General features: G+C 46.7%; 1 protein-coding gene across 1 annotated transcript in view; it reads left to right on the top strand.

Moving 5' to 3' along the window:
* Positions 1 to 17,160, top strand: part of FGF18 (fibroblast growth factor 18) — a 51,652-nt gene extending 34,492 nt beyond the window's left edge. The window contains exon 4 of the mRNA XM_065643823.1: positions 16,163 to 17,160. Coding sequence (XP_065499895.1) covers positions 16,163 to 16,429 — 267 coding nt within the window. The 3' untranslated portion in view covers positions 16,430 to 17,160. The remainder of the gene's footprint in view (positions 1 to 16,162) is intronic.
* The last annotated feature ends 1,477 nt before the right edge of the window (positions 17,161 to 18,637 follow it).

Genomic DNA, 18,637 nt, shown 5'->3' with positions numbered 1-18,637 from the left:
CTCCACTGCTTGCACTTTGCACCGCCAGGAATTAAAATCTGGCATCTTTGTGGTGCTGAAAAAGGGAAGTGGAGTTTTGTTTTGAGTCAATACAGTGAAAGCCGTGCTCCCAAACAGAAACCACAAACCAAATTGCTCTGATGAAGCATTATTTACTTTTGTGGTCCTGAGAGTGACACTTGCAGGACAAGTGCCTTCCCCGGAGTGTCCCTCCTACCATTCAGTTTTCCTGGCGAGCAGGGCAGATGCTTCTGGCAGGACCAAGCTCAAATCTCTCACCAGCAGCCGCTGCCCATGGCGAGGACTTGGACATCGGTGCTGCGGGAGATTTGGACCAAAGCAGCCGGTTCTCTGCTTCCTGCACGTCTGCTGTGCGATTGCTGCTCTGAATGAGGCACTGTCGTTTGAACTTGGACAAGGAAATTGATTTTTTTAATCAGACTTAGACCTCTCAGGATGCACATGGATGCTTTTGAATATTGCATTGAACCCAAACCTGGCCCTTGATTTTTTTTTTTCTTAGTTTTCCATCCTTTCAATGTGATAATAGCATTTTGCCCTGAAATGGTATGAGGATAATTTTTTTTTTTTTTTAACATTTATGAGGTGCTGGTATGGAGACCTTAAAAGCATCCAAATTAGGTGGGGTAAAATGAGCATGAAATCTTACCGTTTCTTCACTACATCTAACCCCGGGGTGGATCAGTGGGGGGACACAGTGCAACCCACATCCTTCCTGGTCTGCGCCGAGTGTCCAGGAGTGTCCTGGCAAAGCCAGAGGCTGTTCTTCAAAATACATAGTATTTTTTTTCAAGATTCAGCCCTTGATTTGGCCCACTGGGCACCAAGGCAGGACAGTTCTTTAGCTTGTTACCTTTCACGCAGTGTAAAGCTTTTTTTATTCCTCTTGATGTGCTTTCCATTACTTTAAGTTGGCAAATGGTTTGTTCTAAAAAAATTAAGAAATGTATTCTTGTAAGTGTGAGCCTTCCCACCCCAGACTGTCAAGTTCCTAAACCGGCTGACCTGAGCAGGAGCGGGTACCGAGCACGGCATTTGGAAAGAAAATGTCCCAGACGTGTAGCCCATATTAACAGCTTCTCTTGAGAAAAAAAAGAAAATAGTAGTGTGTCTTCTTGATACCAAAGAGTGTGGTTTTAATTAGTATCATAGTTTCAGCTCTTTTTGTGGCAAGAGTTCGAGGGAATGCTTTTTAGCCTGAATGCTCTAAACAGCTAGTAAACCCCAAGGAAAACATGAGATGAAAGTTACGCCTGGGCTCATACAAATATTTAAGTTTAGTCTGGGGGTGGAGGGGAATGAAACCCATAAACTGATTGTTTCACGGTCACCCCGGTATGTTCATTTGGCAAGAGAGGAGCCGTGGGACCAAACCAGGTCTTTTTCTCAGCTCATTTCCCATTGCCTTACACTGCATAATCCCTGACAATACCAGCATATGCCATCTGGCTTTGTTCTCCTCCTCAGTCAGCAGTTTTGGATCCCCCCCAGTTGAAAACCTGCTTTGAATTTAGTCCTTTTTGGTTCCCATAATCACCTACAAAGGGTTTTACAGACTGGAGCAGGTTGTTGCTGTTCTCAGCTGGTGATGGATGCAGGAGCTCCAGAGCTGGGACTCGCTCCTACCGTGGGGTGAGTTGTGTTGCAGGTGGACAGAATAACCCCCAGGGCTGAGAAGAGCAGCTTCTTTTTCTTTATTTATCAGAAATTGTGCCTATGCCAGAATTTCTGAGCAGAGACCATCTGATGGAGCTTTCTCAGGAGCCCCAAACTTTGTGTTTTCACCCTCATTACACACATGTTCCTGGCCAACGTTGGCCAAAGGGCTTGGAGGTGTTTTGGGCAGGATTCTAACTTTGTTTATTGTCACAGCATGCAGCTGCTGAGGTCCCTGACACCCTACATGCTGCTGGGGAAAACTGGAGGCAGGGCAGGTGTTGTACAGGGAGTGACTTTTCTGTTAAAGGTGGCAAACAAATGGGATTGTGTTTCTTCATTGATTCTTGGTGGTGTGTTGAAGAAGGCTCAAGAAAGATTTAATGGTTTTGGTTTGTTTGTTTTGTTTTCTTTTTTCCTTCTGACCATATTTTTTTTTTTCGCCTGTGGGTTTTTGCTGCCTCTGTGTATACGCATGTAGAAATTGTACGTCTTGTGTTTTCTGATTTTGCTGAAGTTTTCTACTGACCACCGAGCTTTAGGGTGGAGTTGTATTACAAGGAGTGAGATTAAAACACGAAAACTCAGAACAGGAATACGAAGTCCTTTTGTTGAAAGCTTTTTTATGTTCTTTTAAAGTTATCGTTACTGTTTGTTTATCTCGGGCTTCTTACAAATGTGGGGGAGAAGGGGACTCAGAGGTTCAGCTCTCCTTCCAAGGAGGAGGCACAATGTGACTTGCCCACTTGTGACAGGTACTGTGTGACTGGCCACCTAGAAGGCAAGAACTCTGAATATTTGCAATAATTCAGTGTTAGGGGAGAAGAGGAGCTAATGGTCTCTTTGGAGGAGCTAACTATGGTTCTCCTGGTGAGTCCTGTGTTTTTTCTCTCTGCCCCAGATTCTCTTATCTCGTGCATTACGATAAGGATGTCAGTAAAGAGGGGGCTTCATGTTTGTAAAAGGCTGTCAAAGATAAGTCTTTTAAGTCTCCAGAGCAAGGAACAGCAATCTGAGGTGTGAGCAGGTGGCTGTTAATTAGCTTGGCCACCTCTGCTCTTGCTGCACTGTCCTTACAGCAGATCCCTGCTCTCTAGAACTTCAGGACACTGCAGAGATTTCCCTTCCTTGCGTTGTTCCAGCCCCTCATCAGCAGAGCAGCGATGTCCGTGGAGCTTAAACTGCATCTGTCGGCACCATTCCAGGCTTACCAAAGCCTTACCCCTTCCTTTAGGCACTGCTAGGGCTGGTGGCTGCCACATGGAGGTCCGAGCATCTCCTAACCGCAGGCACTCTCACTAGGGAATTTCCCTGGTTCTCTCCCAGCCACACTGGATCGCAGCCTGATCAGCACTAGTGCTCGGGTTGGAGCAGGTATCTGTAACGGGAGTGTTTTGCACTCCCAGCTATGAACAGGCCTGTTTTTCTGGGCTGACCAAGGGCAGAGGAGAACGGACCTCGGCTTCCTGCAGAGCTGCCAAGGGAGGGAGGAGAGGCTGCTCTTTGCAGACCAGAGTGAGGGCAGCATCAGTTTTCAGAGCAAGACAGAGAAGCAGGAAAGGTAAATAATGACTGGAAGGAACCCAGGTTTGAGAAGAACGGGGAGAGAGCTAAGCAGGTCTTTGATTCCGTCCAGAAATTTATTCAGAAGATGCTCCAAGCAATCCCACTAATGTACTCTCGTGGCGATTAGGTGGATTACATCTTTTCCAGATCCAGCAGCAATATTGTTCCCTGTTGGTTCTCTCTCTTGTTCTCTGTTGGTTGCATCTTGAGAACGGCTCCATCTCTCAGTGCGTTAAGTCACTCCTTGAGCTCTTCCAGGCAGGAGGAGGAGGTGGTGGGTGCTGAAGCCATCTCCTCAGGGTGGGATGGGACTCAGAGTGTGGGTGGAATTGGGACAGCATAGTGACCATTAGTTGTGTTTTCTACTCCCATGTGATGTTGCTCCACGTGGTGTGGCTGTAATCTTGATACTGCAAGTCTGCAGGAGACTCCCACACCACCTTAAATGTGGGCGAGTTCTTCTTCTGAGGTAGGATGTGGCTACAGGGAAAACTCCAGAAACAGGGGCAGAGTTAGAAAAGCGATAGACAGAAAGATGTCCGTCGCAGATATCATCCCTGCCAGCTCTACAGAGAGAGAAGTAAAGTTGTGTCCTAAGAAGTCCCTGCTCATTACAGCAGTTCAGCTCCTTCTAAGAAGTCAAGCCTGAGAGTGTGTGATGCTATAAAATAGGTGATTTCCCACCAAATCCACATGCTGACTTGCACCATCTGTCTTTGGGTTATCTTTCAAAAAACAACCAGTTACCTGGTATACACACACTCTGAAAATCACTATAGTTTATACACATTATTTTTGGAAAAGCACTTTAATAAGTTTGCTTGTGTTTCTCTTTATGCTTAATATGAACAGGGGGAAGAAGCTGTTCAGTAAAAGGCAGGAATCCCTTGGCTATTTGGGGTGGCCAAGGCATCGCTTCAGCTCGATGCCAGGTAACTTGGGGCCTTTCTGGGGACAGCTTTGTTGACGCCGTGTCTGCAGCGCTGAAGCCCTCCCGGTGCTCACAAAGCACAGATGAGCATTGCTGAGTTTGTGCCGTTGAGCTTGGTCCAGCTCCTGAAGAAAAGCTCTGCCAGCCAAAGCGTGGCCATGCCAGGGACATGTCCCCTGTGCTGGGGGCTGGAGGTGACACGGACACCATCACCTCTCCCCATTCCTGACCAGCACCGCTGTACCGATACCACTTACAGCAGAGACCTCCCTCTGAGACTCAAGATTTTTTTCTGGTGTGATAACTGCTTTCCAAGCCAATATATTTCTTAATGTTACCAGAAAGTTGCTAATACCATATGGCAAGGCTCTCTGTATTTTTGCAGGACAACAAACAAATTGTTGCTAAATGCCAGACTGCTCTGGCAGAGCTTTATCACTGATGCCTGCCAGCAGTAGCCTTTGGGGGATAGTAATAATTTGGGGTTGTTTACATTACAGCTTTAAAATAGGGGTTTTCTTGAAGCATGTGTGTGTTTAGTCAGGAAAGTTGGCTAAAGAAAATCTCTGACAGCATCAAAGAGTGTAGGCGCTCGCTACAGCCCATGCATGCGGTCTTGGCCCTTTATAATACATCTGGCCTTGGAGGAGAAGGAGCGTGTTGTGTTACAGGTGGGTCAGTGGGAGCTGCCCTTTGTAGGACAAGGGGACTTACCTGGGCTGGAGACACCAAGTGGCTTTTCCAAAGCCTTATCTGTGTATCTGGACCAGCTTTGTCATCAGTTGGCTTTGGTCAAGGCTGAGGTTGAGCTTTCTTGAAAAGCTGCCTTTGCAGGGGTGTTGGACTAGATGACCTTCGAAGGTCCCTTCCAACCCAAACTATTCTATGATTTTATGAAACATGGATGGTGGGAAAACAGAGCCTTGCTTAAAACCAGGGGTCTGTGTTAGCCTTAGACAAGGAGACTCGGGGACGAGCTCCGAGCCTGATGCTCTTCCCGTGCCCAAGTCCTGCATGGCTTTTGGCCATGAGCATTCCCCGCCGCCTGTGTGTGCCAGGGCTGTCCCCACCGCCAAACGGGCCATGAAGATGTCAGGAGGTGCCAAGGGCAGAGGGGCACTCAGGGCTTTGCAGCTTGAGACTTGGATGTAGCAGATGAGGTGTTTGCACTCCTTAGCTTGTATGTTTTAAAACCATGCCTAACTGCATCTTGGATTTGGGGCAGAACTCTGAGTTTCTCAGGGTTTTGGTGCTTATCCAGAATTATTCCCGGAGTTGCACAGTGTTTGGGTTGCTTGAAAGGGGCTTGTAAAACCTCACAATTTCTGGGGCTGAATGCTGAATTTGCAACAAAAACATGACCAGAATTAGTGGGGTGTCAGGTTTAAGAGCATATATTTTGCAGATCTCTTTGTGACATGTTCAGCCATAAAGTATTTTGACTTGGCATCTCACGTGAAAGCAAAACTTAACATGGCTTTTGCTGGATCTTGTTTTGGACTGTAGTCTGGTCCTTCATATAGGGTGGGATTGGTTCTTTTTTAAAGTGAACCGTTCCCAGGATTTCACTCCCTTGTGAGTTTTTTTTAGTTTAAGTCATCTAAATAAACACCTTCAGTGGAATCTGGAGCCAAGCAACCTTGGAAACTGTCATTCTTTGGACAGGGACCTGATCTGAAACCAGCCTTAAGCCTCCGAAAATCATGAATCAAGGCCTGCAGGATTGCAAAGGTCTTAAAAGCAATGAGACAACAAAAAAATTTTCTTTCGTTTGAGCCATTAGAATTTTCTGCATTCATCTAATCAGGCTTTTTCCTGCAACCCGTGTAAAAAATTTTGCATGATTGTTCTGAAAACTTAGAAGCTGAGATTCTCATGAAATTAAAAGCAGAAGTGGAAGCTGAAATCAGCAATCACCCTCCTCCATTCTCAGCTCCCAAATACCATGAGGCTTTTGGTAATGCTGCCACCTTTTACAGCTGCTCCTTTCCAATTTCTGGGCTACCCGAAGCATCACATTCAAACTTCTGTGGATGCTGGTGGAATTTGTATCATCTGGTTCACTTGTTGCATTTCCAAATCTGTACAAGGCTGGAAATGTGTCAGAATTCCCCAAGGAGGGGTTGCTAGATGTCACGATAGGGATGTTGGTATTGATGGTTGCAGGGTATGTGGACACAATAATTTGTCATTTTGCATCTTGGGTGTTACCCGGCTTTTCCAGGAGTCCTCGCTTTGGATGGCACAACCGTGTAATGATCCACAAAAAGCTGTTTATAGTTGAGCCCAGGGAAACTGCTTTGCAGTGTTTATTGCGCTGGGGCTGCCTTGGCACAAGTGTGGATGGGCTCCCACGCCGCGGTGGTTCCTTCAGCATGGCAGGAGCTCGCTGGACCTTTGCAGTGTTAATATTTGCTATGAGCAGTAGGCCTTTTCCTGGTTCTGCATTTGGGAAGGTTTGTTTACAGCAGTGTTTTGCACAGAAGTCTCTCTGGGGGCAGGGAGGAGAGGGGAAAATGCCATAAATGTGGGGACTGAATTTTGTGGAAGAGGTTTAGGTGTTTTGCGGTGGGCAGCAGGTGGCTGATCTCAGTGGTGCAGGGAGAGTAGAGGTCATTTGGAAGTTCCGTGTGGAGGGAGAGCGTTTTGGTGGCTACAGATAAACCCTGGATGACCTCAAGGCTCGGAAAGGGGAGACGAGAGAGTTTGCAGAGGGAATGGGGACAGCTGGAGGACACGGGTGGTGCTGGAGCTCACACATTGCACAGGAGGTTGAGAAGGTGGAAGAAACCTGCTCACATGGAGAAGACCCTTTTATTTCACAAATGGTTGGACTTTGTATCAGTTCTTCCCAGATCATGGCCTTGTCGGGGGGGTATACGTTCGAATGCCAGAGCCCTAAGGGCTGAGCCAGAGGACCGTGGTGTTTGTGGCACGGAATGGGGAGAGAGGCTCGTGCCACCACATGGGCGATTTACCAGCGTCCTCCCTTTGCTGATGAGTTGTTAGTGCTGCGAGTCACTTCACCTGCATTGTCTGATGGATTTAAGTCATGGGTTTCGTATGAAGTGCGTCATTAAGCACATTAAAACCCACACTGTGCCGCTGGGGTTGGGTTCGTATTTAGCTGCTTTGCCAGGTAGAATCACAGAATAGTTTGGATTGGAAGGGATGTTCCCAGCTCCCCCAGTGCCCCCCCTGCCATGAGCAGGGACATCTGCACCAGCTCAGGTTGCTCAGAGCCCCATCCAGCCTGGCCTGGGATGTCTCCAGGGATGGTTCATCCACCACCTCTCTGGCCAACCTGGGCCAGGCTCTCACCACCCTCGGGGCAACAATTCCTTCCTCGTGTCCGGCCTGAATCTCCCTCCTATAGTTTAAAACCATCACCCCTTGTCCTGTCACAACACGCGTTTACAGTGTTCATTGGATGTCACCCAGCATCTTATATAAGAATAATGTGAATATTTAAGGTCTATGCTAAGTCGTTCTGTGCTACCGTCAGTTCTTGGCAATCTCCTAAGCGCCCCGGGTGGATGCTGATCCTCTCAGGCTGGGCAAGGACAGGAGGTTTGGCTTTAACCAAACTAGGGGTAGAGGAGCTGTGCATGACGTGAGCTGTGAACCCTGCAAGCAGGGAACATCTGGTGCTTAATACATCATTTCGTGGGCCAGGCCAGGTGGTCAAGATGTCCTTGTAATCATGTTTTAGCGATATATGAACATCTCCAGTTAACTTAAGCTTCTCAGCACAGCCACAATGCTTTACGTGTTTGCTCTAAAATAAAGCGAAAGGTCCTTTTGTTTTAAAAATACATTTCTTCATGCGAGGGAGTCACAGAGCTGCGGATGTGAGTGTTGGACTCCATCTCTGGGCTGTGTCTGGTCACCAGAGAGCTGTGTGACAGGTTGATGGATTTCTTGTGATTCCTCTTTCGCAAACTTCAATTGGTAATTCCTAACGAGCACCACTTCTCTTGCTCAAACCAGAGTTTTGCAAAGTCAAGGTTCATGTTGCAGACCAAGCTTGGCCTCTAAATCTTTTTCTTACCCTGTGGCTGGAAGCTCTATATCCCTTTCTAGGGAAAAAAATTGCCACCTTCTTGAAAGCTATGTGTCAATTTAATTTAATCCTTTCTGTGTTCAAGGAGCAAGTGTCACCGTAAAGCTGCTAATGTCCTGTCCCCTGTGTTTCTTGGTGGCTGCGGCTGTGTGTCGTGTTGGAATATTTCAGTTCGCTAAGGTTAAATGTTAAGTACGGTTGTTGAGAGGGGATCCCCGAGCCCCGGTCATGCCTCAATCTGTTTAGGCAGAGAGGATGTGCTGTATGTATCTTGTGCTGACACTTGTATCAAGTTGAATTTAATTGCTTTCCTCAGAGCATCTTATCTCCCAAGTGCAATTTTTCTTGGTATTGGACATCCTTAAGGTGAGGGTGATGTTTCTTCTAAGTGTTACTTTGCAAATACATGCATGTATTTAACTCGCAGCGAGCAACAAGCAGTGCAGCCTTGGCTTCCTCAGCTGGATGCAGGTGAGATGCACATTTAGGTGGATCCTGCTCTTCAAAGACTGTTTCTACTTGATGCTCAATTTGGTTTTGGAGATGAAGTGAGAATGAAGGCTAATTTTGAAGTGGAGAATAGAACCTGTGCTCCAACAGCAGCAAGAGATAGTCCATTTGATACGGCCACTTCAATGTCCTCCTTTCCTAAAGGAGGACAAGTCTCAAAAGCCTTGCACTTGTTGTACACAGAAGGAAATTTGTCATTCGCAGGCTGGAACAATTCTTGATGATCATTTTTTATGGATGGCACTTGATTTGGTCATGGATTTCTCTTTTTTTATTAGTCATATAATTTGACATGAAGAGAGCTAATGCCATCCTGCAGACAATCAATGACTTTTCTTGGTCCTAAATTCCACTGATTTAAATTTGGTCTGGGGAAGCAAGTGTCACTACCAGAATGCCAGCTGCATGAGATCACACTAGTTTGAAATGATAACTTTAAATTCAGTGTGTATGTTTGTTTAATGTGTATAAACCTGGGCTTTACCAGACCTGCTATGAGGTCAGCAACTGTTAGAGTCCCGTGTTCTTGCTCCACTTGTCATCTAGACCTGAAGTTTTAAACTTTTTTCTTTTTTCTCTAGTGCCATAGGTCCCTATATAAGGAATTTAAGCAGAATATGCTGCTGCTCTTATTTGGCTTTTATAGAAGGTTCAGGACTGGCCTGTGAGTGTCGGTGGAGGCTGAAAATGCCTAGTGTAAAAGGAAACACAGCAAACCCATCAGTGCATTTACCCAGCAGGTTGTGCTTTGTATGGGTGGGTAAAAATGCCTTCCCGGCTCTTAACTGTAGTTAGTACGTAGAAGCATATGTGCAACTGGATCAGGTAGGTGTAGGTAATGGTAGATGTCTTAGATCTGCTCAGATGTCATGTCTGAAACCTGCCTGTTGCTTCACATCTCCTGAAGCAGTACCTTCCAATTGCAAGAAACCCACAGTTTTGACTTAAATAGAATTTTCCTAAATTTTCTATTGGTTTCGTAAATGTCGTTTAAGAAGTGATTGATGTCTCCTATCATTAATAGTAAGTACACATAGTTCTCTGAGAAGCAGTTAGGAATTTCAATTAAATGAATGTACATTTTCCCAGCTGCAGCCAACCTTGTTTTCTCTAATTAGGGATATGTGCCGTCCTGCTGGCAGTAACTGTGCCTGTGATGGAAGGAGCCGGTTAGGAGACATGTGCTGGTGTAGCCTCAGCCTGGCTTGCTTCATCCCTACAAACCCCCTTTTGATCTCTGTATCCGCCTGTTCCTCCTGGGACAAAATGCTCTTCCAGAGCAGTGTGAGGGTTACCGAACAGGTATTATTAGAAATGTGGAATTTTTGAATGAAAGGTAGAAGGAAACAAAATTTTTAAATGCTTCTCTTCGTTCCTTGGTTCTTGCAGCTTGTTCTGTGTCCAGCACAAACAGGGACAGGGCTTTGCGAAGCCTGTAGGTCCCATCTCACACATGCAAGGCTATGCCCATTTTTTGGGATGTACCCCCAGTGCATATGGGCAGGTGGGTGCAAAAATGGGCAACGCTGCTTTGAAACTGGGTCTCTGAGTGGAGATGTACCCTTTCTTCATACAATCTCCCCTGCATGGGTTTTGTATTTCTTCCCTGGTTTCATGAATGCACTTAGATGTCTTGTAGACATAATTAACGTCTATGCTGTGCTGGCAGACACTTTTATTGAACTGCCCATCATGACTGCTCAGTATTTCCCTCGGAGGATTGTGCAGGTTCAGAGGCCAGAGAACTGGAGGAAACGCGCATGAAGCTGAGTAACTCTTGACAGTTACAGATGCAGCTTCCCTGATTTTCTAAGAGGAGCAAGAATGTGCATTTGGGTCAAGAGGTGTCTCTGTGATGAGGATGCCTTGCCATAAATCCAAGATGCTGAACATCAGGATGCTTATGATGGATCTGCCCCTATAATACTCCTTCTCTGGAGACATTCAAAACCCGCCTGGATGCCTTCCTGTGTAACCTCACCTAGGTGTTCCTGCTCTGGCAGGGGGATTGGACTAGATGATCTTTCGAGGTCCCTTCCAATCCCTAACATTCTGTGATTCTGTGATTCTGTGATAATGCCTGTAAAGTGCACAGGGATGACTGGTAAGCCAGCAGCCGGAGCGCTCAGATTTGCTGTGCTGCAAGGGGATAATATTAATATTTCTGGTGGCTCTGGTGTCTGCTGTACCCACCTCGTTGTCACCCTTTCTGACCTACCTTTTAAAGGTGTACCTGTGAAGGGGGTGAGGTGACAGTGCGAAAAGCTGCGACATTAACTCATTCCTGCCCTAACTTGGGGTTTTCCAAGCCGTGTGGAGTGAGTCTGAGCTCTGAGCTTGTGCAAAAGCACAGAGAAGTAATACGCTTCCTGAAAATCCCATGTCATGGGGTACACAGTGTGTAAACAGCTTTAGAGCTTTATAGGGGGTTATCAGTACACCAGCCCTTGATCCTCAACTTGGGGTGCTTCAGGAGTGGCTCACTGGGACTGCTGACCCGCACGTCTCCTGAAAACCCAAGACTTGCACATAGTCACTGCTCTGAAATTTAAGAAATACAGGGCAGGATTTCTTCTGTGTAATGCAGTGTGTGAATCGATAGTGCCAGTATCTGAGGGAAATTTGCAGCAAGCCTTTGAAATAATTGCTGAGCTCAGTGGGTGACCTTGCGCCTGGGGGCGGCGTGAGATCTAGCACTATGGGGTGCTCAGGAACCTCCTCTGTCTGTCTGTCTGTCTGTCTGTGGAGGGGAAGGGAGGGATGAAGGACAGGTCCATTTTCAGGGTTTTTCATTGCAAAAAACCTAGGTGCACATACCTCTTGGGAACCTTTTGCTTCAGTGGCAGCTTTCCCTGCTCCAGGATTTTTAGGAAGACTGGGCTTGCTTTCCTTGCAGAGAGAAGCGATCCTGCTTGTATGGAGAGCCGGTATCTCCACAATTTGACTTTGAGCCTGAGGGGCTGAACTTGCGGAGAGGTGATAATTAGACAGGAGAGTCATCTCCGCTGAGTCTTGCTGCGCCCTGTGTCAAGCTGGCATTCCTGGGTTGTCACAGTGGTGTTTCCTACGGTTCGGTGTTTGTTATTTGCAGCACATCACCAGCGCATTCAGTCGCCTGACCCAGAGAGCTTCTAATTGCAGCACCGCTTGAGGAGGGGAGGAAGCGTTTTACATAAGCTTAGCTAACAACAGCTTAACACAGCATCACTTGTAGGGCTTAATTTGTGCCCTGGTCTTTGCAAACAGAGAAACCTTTCAGTCTTGGAGGCATCTCTCCCCGCACCGCGGTGTTACCCGAGCGGCTTGCGTGAGCTTATTGTTGCCGTAAAAGCCGAGTGAAGTTTGGATTTACCGGTGCCCACTGAGCCAGATTTGTGAAGCATAAATGAGAAAACCTACCCTGGCCTCCCTTTCCCATAAAAAGCTGCTCAGGTGGCTTAGTGGGACAGGCTAATGGGGAGAAGGCGGAGGTGGCTGCTGCACCTGCTAATGCTTTGGCTGGGGCTGGTGGCACAGAGGCAGCCGCGAGGTCCCCCTGAGCAGCAAGCTGTTCGTGCCAGGAATGCCGCGCTCGGAGGAGCGCTCCTGCTATGACAACAAAGGGCCTTTTGATCCTTTCCATTTGGAGAACTTAAAACGAGAAAGCCAAACTACAATAAGACCAAGTTGGGTCATAAAAAAAGGAGAGCAGGAGCACCAAAGCACTCCAGAGTGTAATTGTAGAAGCAGCAAATGCTTTGGCACTTAATTCTCTTTTAGTGTCAGTTCGACATGTTTCACGTTTAATACCAGAGAGCCTGTCACCAAATGCTCTGCACAAACAATCCGGTGCTGCTCCTCAGTAAGCTCGGGGCACTCGGGGAGCCTCTGGCTCCAGCTCAGCTCCTCCAGCTCCATGTGGAGTTGGCCAGTGGTGTATGAACAGTCCCGTGCTCGAAATATCTCCCAAGTGGGAGCCTTGGGTGGCTGCTGCCGCTCTAACCCTATTTCGGAATTATTTCTATGCAAAGAACTGAGCTGCAGACTGTCACCTCAGCGGTGGCTCAGCCTTGTTGCACGGCCAGGCAGCAGCTCCCAGGAGCAAAACTGGTGATTTGGAGGTGGCTCATCACAGGTCCAAGGAGGTGCTGACTTGAAGAGAGCCCATGACTCTCACAGGAGCAAAGCTGTGCCTCTGCGACAGCTCTCACCCTGCTCCAAGCAGGGAGCTTGGCTGGAGATGTTGCCTATGGGATGGTGGTGAGCAAAATGCGGGAGCAGCTTGTTCCCTGAGCGAGCGTGGGACATCCCAGGGCCACAAAGCCCTTGTGCCTGCCCTGCTCTGGGGGTGTGATGAGGACGTGGGGCTGGGTGCGGATCCTCCCCCAACACGCGGCAGCGCCATCGCGCCGGGCCAGGTGGCTCCTGCACAGCTCCCGGTGCTCAAGAACTTGGCTTTATTTAAAGAACCAGTTCAGAACATAAAATCTTCATGTTTTGAAGGGCGAGTGCTCTGCAAAGTGCATCCTGACAGCTAAGTATGTGTGCAATGTGGCTTGGCAGCATCTCCCGGCTGGCGCGGAGGGTGCAGCCCTGGATCGGCAGCGGGCGCTTGCACCGGGAGCTCGCACCGGGAGCTCCTGGGGAGGCTGGAGCAGGGAGTGATGCTTGGCCAAAGCCGTCTACCGTCCCTCTTCCATCCTTCTCTCTTTGGAGGAGCAAGAGGATGGGCGACAGATCCAATGAGTGTTTTGCTGTCATTTAAACAGGGACGTGATTTGACCTTAAGTGATGGGCACCTAGTGAAAACAAGGTCACACTTAAGAATTATTGAAAACCCTTATAAATTGCACTTTCCCCTAATAGATTACCATGGGTCCAGCTCTCTTTGGTGTAAATAATGTATGCAAGTGATTTATTCTGTTGAGGATTAGAACAGATGCTGTAAAATCAACTTGTAAGTATTTGAAAATAATTTGTCTGTCTCTGATGTGTCTTAGCACGTACAGGAATGCTCTGTTTGGGGAGGCGAGGTCCTTATCCTGATTTATCTTGAGGTACTTGTAAATGTTACTGTAATTTCATGTTATCAAATCATTTAGCTCTTCCTCTTCCAGAACGAAGTTCTTTTATCTCATGCACCTTGTTTACTTCAAATTAGCCCTGAGGTTGGCCCGAAGTTGCACCTTGTTATTCCTCCACTTCCTGTCTCCATCTTAGGCTCTGTCGGCAAATTTGAAGGTATAAGTAAATACTTTTTTGTTATTAATAGAATAACTTCCCCCTCCTACATGCACGCTTTCTTTTCATTCCGGTCTTCATTTTCCATGAGAACCTGACATTGCAGGACAAGTGGAAACCTCCTAAATTGCATGAAAATGCCTTAATTCTCCTAACAACAAGATCAGGGCTCAAATCCAGGACCTTTCCACGAATGTGGGGGAAACGGCCCTTCAATTACCTGCTCCCCCTGCGGTCCGGATCCGGTCGGTTCATCAGCACCTGGATTTGGGTGGATTTGAAACTCAGCCATGGTATTGTTTAAAAATTCTCCATTCATTGGAGAAGGGTTTGTAGTGGGCTGAGCCCTGAGAAAGCTGGGGCTGGTTTTATGGCTTCCCATTGAAACCTGGCGGAACCCTGTGGTGTCAACTGATTTCCCCCTTCCCCACTCATGTGGCTTTGATCAAACCCAGGGCTTGGAGAACGACCCCCCCAGGAACTGCAACTGCCGAGCTTTGCCCAGTTCTGCCATTCATTAAAGTGTTTGTGAGCTTCCAACTGTCGATGATAAAATTTGGACCTTTGTGCCTAGCCCGGTGTGGAGATTGCCAGTCCTATGGCAGAGCTGGTTTTGCCCATGTATAGGGGGCACGTATAGGGATCACAGATGCTTGATTAACATTCTTGATACAGAAGTTGCTGTAATCTCCCCACCCTCTTAATGGGACCTACTTGTGGTAATGAAACCCTTTGGGTAGGATGGTGCATGAATGGTTTTAGGGTAAACATCACACATTGTTGCACCGATAGAATTGAAGCTCTGCTAAAGGTGTTAAGCCAGGGAGGGATGGCTGGTCCAGGAGGCTGGCGATGATGATGCTTTTCCCCTCTTGTTGCCTGTGTGACTCCAGCTTGGGTTGTTGCACCTGATGGTTCCCATCTTGCAGCTCCATCAGAGCATCTGATACTGTTTAGTTTGCATGGAGAGAGTTGAATAGTAAGCATAGCAGTAAGCATAGGCCTGCAGTACTGAAAAGCTCATGATTTGACTTCAGTGTGGAGTTGAACTGGGCTGATACTATGATGGAAATCCTTCCTTTGGCTTTGCCGAGCACTAGATTGAGTCCTGTGTGATGCTCTGTACTGTCCTTATCCGTGTCCAGAATCGAGCTCTGGGTCTGTTAGTCTAGATCTCCAAGCTGAGAGGAATCCTGTGTGGTGAGTTGAGCCTGGTTGGACATCAGGTGCCTACCAAAGCTGCTCTGTCACTGCCCTCCTCAGCTGGACAAAGGAGAGAAAATATAACAGGAGGCTCATGGGTTGAGATAAGGACAGGGAGATCACTCCCCAGTTACCATCATGGGCGAAACAGACTTGACTTGGGGTGGGTCTGGTTGCTGAGGACACTGCTGCAGTGGCATGGGGACACAGGTGGGATGCCAGCCTGTCCAGGGAGATGCTCCGGCCTGGGAACATCCCTTTGTGCCACAGGTGCCGCTCAGGGGTGCGAGCAGGAGCTGAGCCCTGGGTGTTTGATGCGGCTCCGAAATCACCGGCTGGGGTTGGGGACTGGAGTGGGCTGGGGACCCTTTGGCACCGCTCGGCTCGTCCCTGGAGCTCCGCGCGCGGTTCCTTGGCCGGGCGTCACACCTGGGATGCTGCAGCAAGAGTTTCCAAAGCACTGGGAAGGCTTAGACTGAGGCTTGTAATGGTTTTAGTGGGATTGGAGTAGTTAGGGATGCAAGCCCACAAGGTATTTCGGAAAACATACCAAAAGTAAGTGGTACAAGCAACAATGCTTTTTGACCCGTATGAGTTTCTGATTTTTTAAATTTTATTCCTGTTTAAGTATGATGTTTCCCTGGCACAAGTTCAATTCATCCTCCTTTCCTAATGGAAAAAACAAAGCTAAATGTCTTGCTTTGCTTGCAATCGAAGGAGTTGGACTGGATAAACTTAACTGTTGTCTTTGAAAAATCTTACTCTCCTTGGATAGCAGTGTTTAAAAAAAAAAAAAGAAATTATGACCTCATGCTTTCGTGCTTTTTTTAAAAAACCATTTCTATTTAAGCTGATGTTTGTTACGGTTCCTATTAACAGTGTTTGAACCAAAAACAAGGTCCAGATGTGATGATTTTATTTGTGCCAAATTGGGTTTTGGTCACTGAGCTTGCATTTGGATAATGAATTCTTTCTTTTTTTCCTTTTTTCAGCCTGATGGCACCAGCAAGGAGTGTGTCTTCATTGAAAAAGTCCTAGAAAACAACTATACGGCACTGATGTCAGCAAAATATTCAGGCTGGTATGTTGGATTCACCAAAAAAGGGAGGCCACGGAAAGGGCCCAAGACCCGGGAAAACCAGCAAGATGTACATTTTATGAAGAGATACCCAAAGGGGCAAGTGGAGATACAGAAACCTTTCAAGTACACAACGGTCACCAAGAGGACTAAGAGAATACGACCCACCAACCCCAGTTAAAAATAGACAAAAAAGTGTCACAATAATAAACCACAAAAAAAAGAAAAAAAAAACTGCACCAGAGGAATATTTTTACATTAAAAATAAGGAAGAAGCTCTATTTTTGTACATTGTGTTTAAAAAAAAATAAAAATAAAAAAAATTAATAAAAGACTAGATGGCAAACGCTGGGGAAAAGCTGTTAGGGATTTATTGTGACTTGAAAAACAAAATGAACTGCTCTATTTAAATTGACTTCTTGTCGTTGATGACACACAGGTGCTTATTTCGCTTTTTTGGAAAGGACATCTTTTCAAGCATATCCCCAGAGGGAAAAAAAAAAAAAAGTAATTATTAAAAATTAAAAAAATAAAACCAAAGAAAACCAAAGTTCTTTCCCAAAGTTACTGAGACCCTGCCCCAAAAAGTGCCAGTTTTGCAGTAATCTATTTATTGTCTGCTGCACGCCGGCCCGAGACAAGATGGTGTGTGCCGCAGTGATTGAGTTTCCGTGGAGTTCTCAACACATCGATCTTCTGTAACCTTTCTGACGACATAAGGTGTCACGGCTCCGTGATCCTGCATTATGCTCAGTTCTGGAGAATGCTGCTAACTACATTCAAGTGACTACAAGATGACCTAGTACACCAATGATAAGGGAATATTTTAAAACCAGCTATATTATATATATTATATATATATAAGCTATTTATTTCACCTCTCTGTATATTGCAGTTCCATGAACCAAGTATTACTGCCTCAACAATTAAAAAAAATTATTTAAAACTCATGTACATATTTTTGCTGTTCACACTTCTTTCCCCTCGCTGAGCAGTGTTTTTTTTAATGCATATTCATCTTTTATATGAGGGCAGACAGATATGTTTGGGGTAGTTTCCCCAGTACAAACTTCATTGCTGATTGTGTAATTCCTCCTTTTCCTTAATACCGTCTTCCTCCTCCTCCCTCGTTGTTCCCACAAGGAAGAAATCTTGCACGGGGTGATGAAGGGCTGAGAGCAGGGGAATCCACACTGGCATTTTTCAACAGCAGGAGTTAAATTCGATACTTTTTATTCCAATGAATATTTCCTAAAGCTTTGACCAAGCAGAAGGTAAACTGGAAAATTAGCATCTGACTCAATTAACACATACTTACGTGTGGCTTGCGTTTCCTTCACTGGAGGTTTTGAGAGGGGCTATTTGTTGCAGCTATTTAATTCAATATTGTGTCTTTTAAAATATGCCCTAGACCAACCAGATCCCCCTCCCTTGCCCCATGTGGGGTTTAGTGCTAGATTTAGGTTATAGTTGGACTCTATGATCTTAAGGGTCTCTTCCAACCAAAAGGATTCTGTAATTCTCCCTGTCTCTTCCATGGTGTGAATCTGACCCATGTGATTGGCTTGGTGAGACAGCATTAACCAGAGAGTGGGGATGAAATAACTGACCTCGCATTTTAGCTGAAATGACAACAGAGCTCAAGTGAAGCTGCAGGGAGACGTTCACTTGAGTTTTTCCTTCCCTGTGTGTGCAGACATTGCTACACTCCCTGATTCCAGCCAGGGCTGAAAATGCTCAAAGCCACTCAGAAAGCTTTTTTTGTGTTAATCAGGAGAATAATTCTCCCCAGAACAAGCTTTCTCAAGATAACTTTGAGAACTGCAGCCAAACCCTGCAGATCAAAGCCGTTTGAGAGATGGTGCAGATAAGCGTGCAAGCTTGAGGATGCTTATCTGAACCAATCTCCAAACCTCGCAAGCCTGGAGAAAAATGAGCAGTGCTAAACAGGGTCACTCCATGGAAAGCTGGGCAGCCTTACAGGTGACACTTCCACCCCAGGTAAGCACGGGCGGTCACCCCAGCAGCTCCTCTCCCAGTGAATAGACTGGGAGCTGCTCTCCTGGTGCAGTTGGAGACCAGCAGGGAAGTGGGACCAGATGGCACGGTGGTGGAATTGGATGGTGGGGGCTGGAAGGCTTTGCCAGCTTTGCCTTCAGATTGATTCGTGTGGGAGAGATTTGGGGAAAGTTCAGAGGAGCGCTGGGGGTGGGGGATTGGGAGCGGCTGGAGATTCGCTGTGTTGGTGCCTCCGAGAGGAGAAACCCACTTGATTTCTAGTGTGAGGATGGATTTATGGGTGGCTTTTTTCTCCTTGAAATATCACCATGGGCCATGGCGCTGATGGTTTCACCTTCAGAACAACAGGGTTGGTTTGCCGTCGGGGAAA

The sequence above is a fragment of the Caloenas nicobarica genome, chromosome 13 (genome assembly GCF_036013445.1).
Source record: "Caloenas nicobarica isolate bCalNic1 chromosome 13, bCalNic1.hap1, whole genome shotgun sequence".
NCBI classification, from domain to species: Eukaryota; Metazoa; Chordata; class Aves; order Columbiformes; family Columbidae; genus Caloenas; species Caloenas nicobarica.
This window is presented reverse-complemented; position numbering and strand designations above follow the sequence as displayed.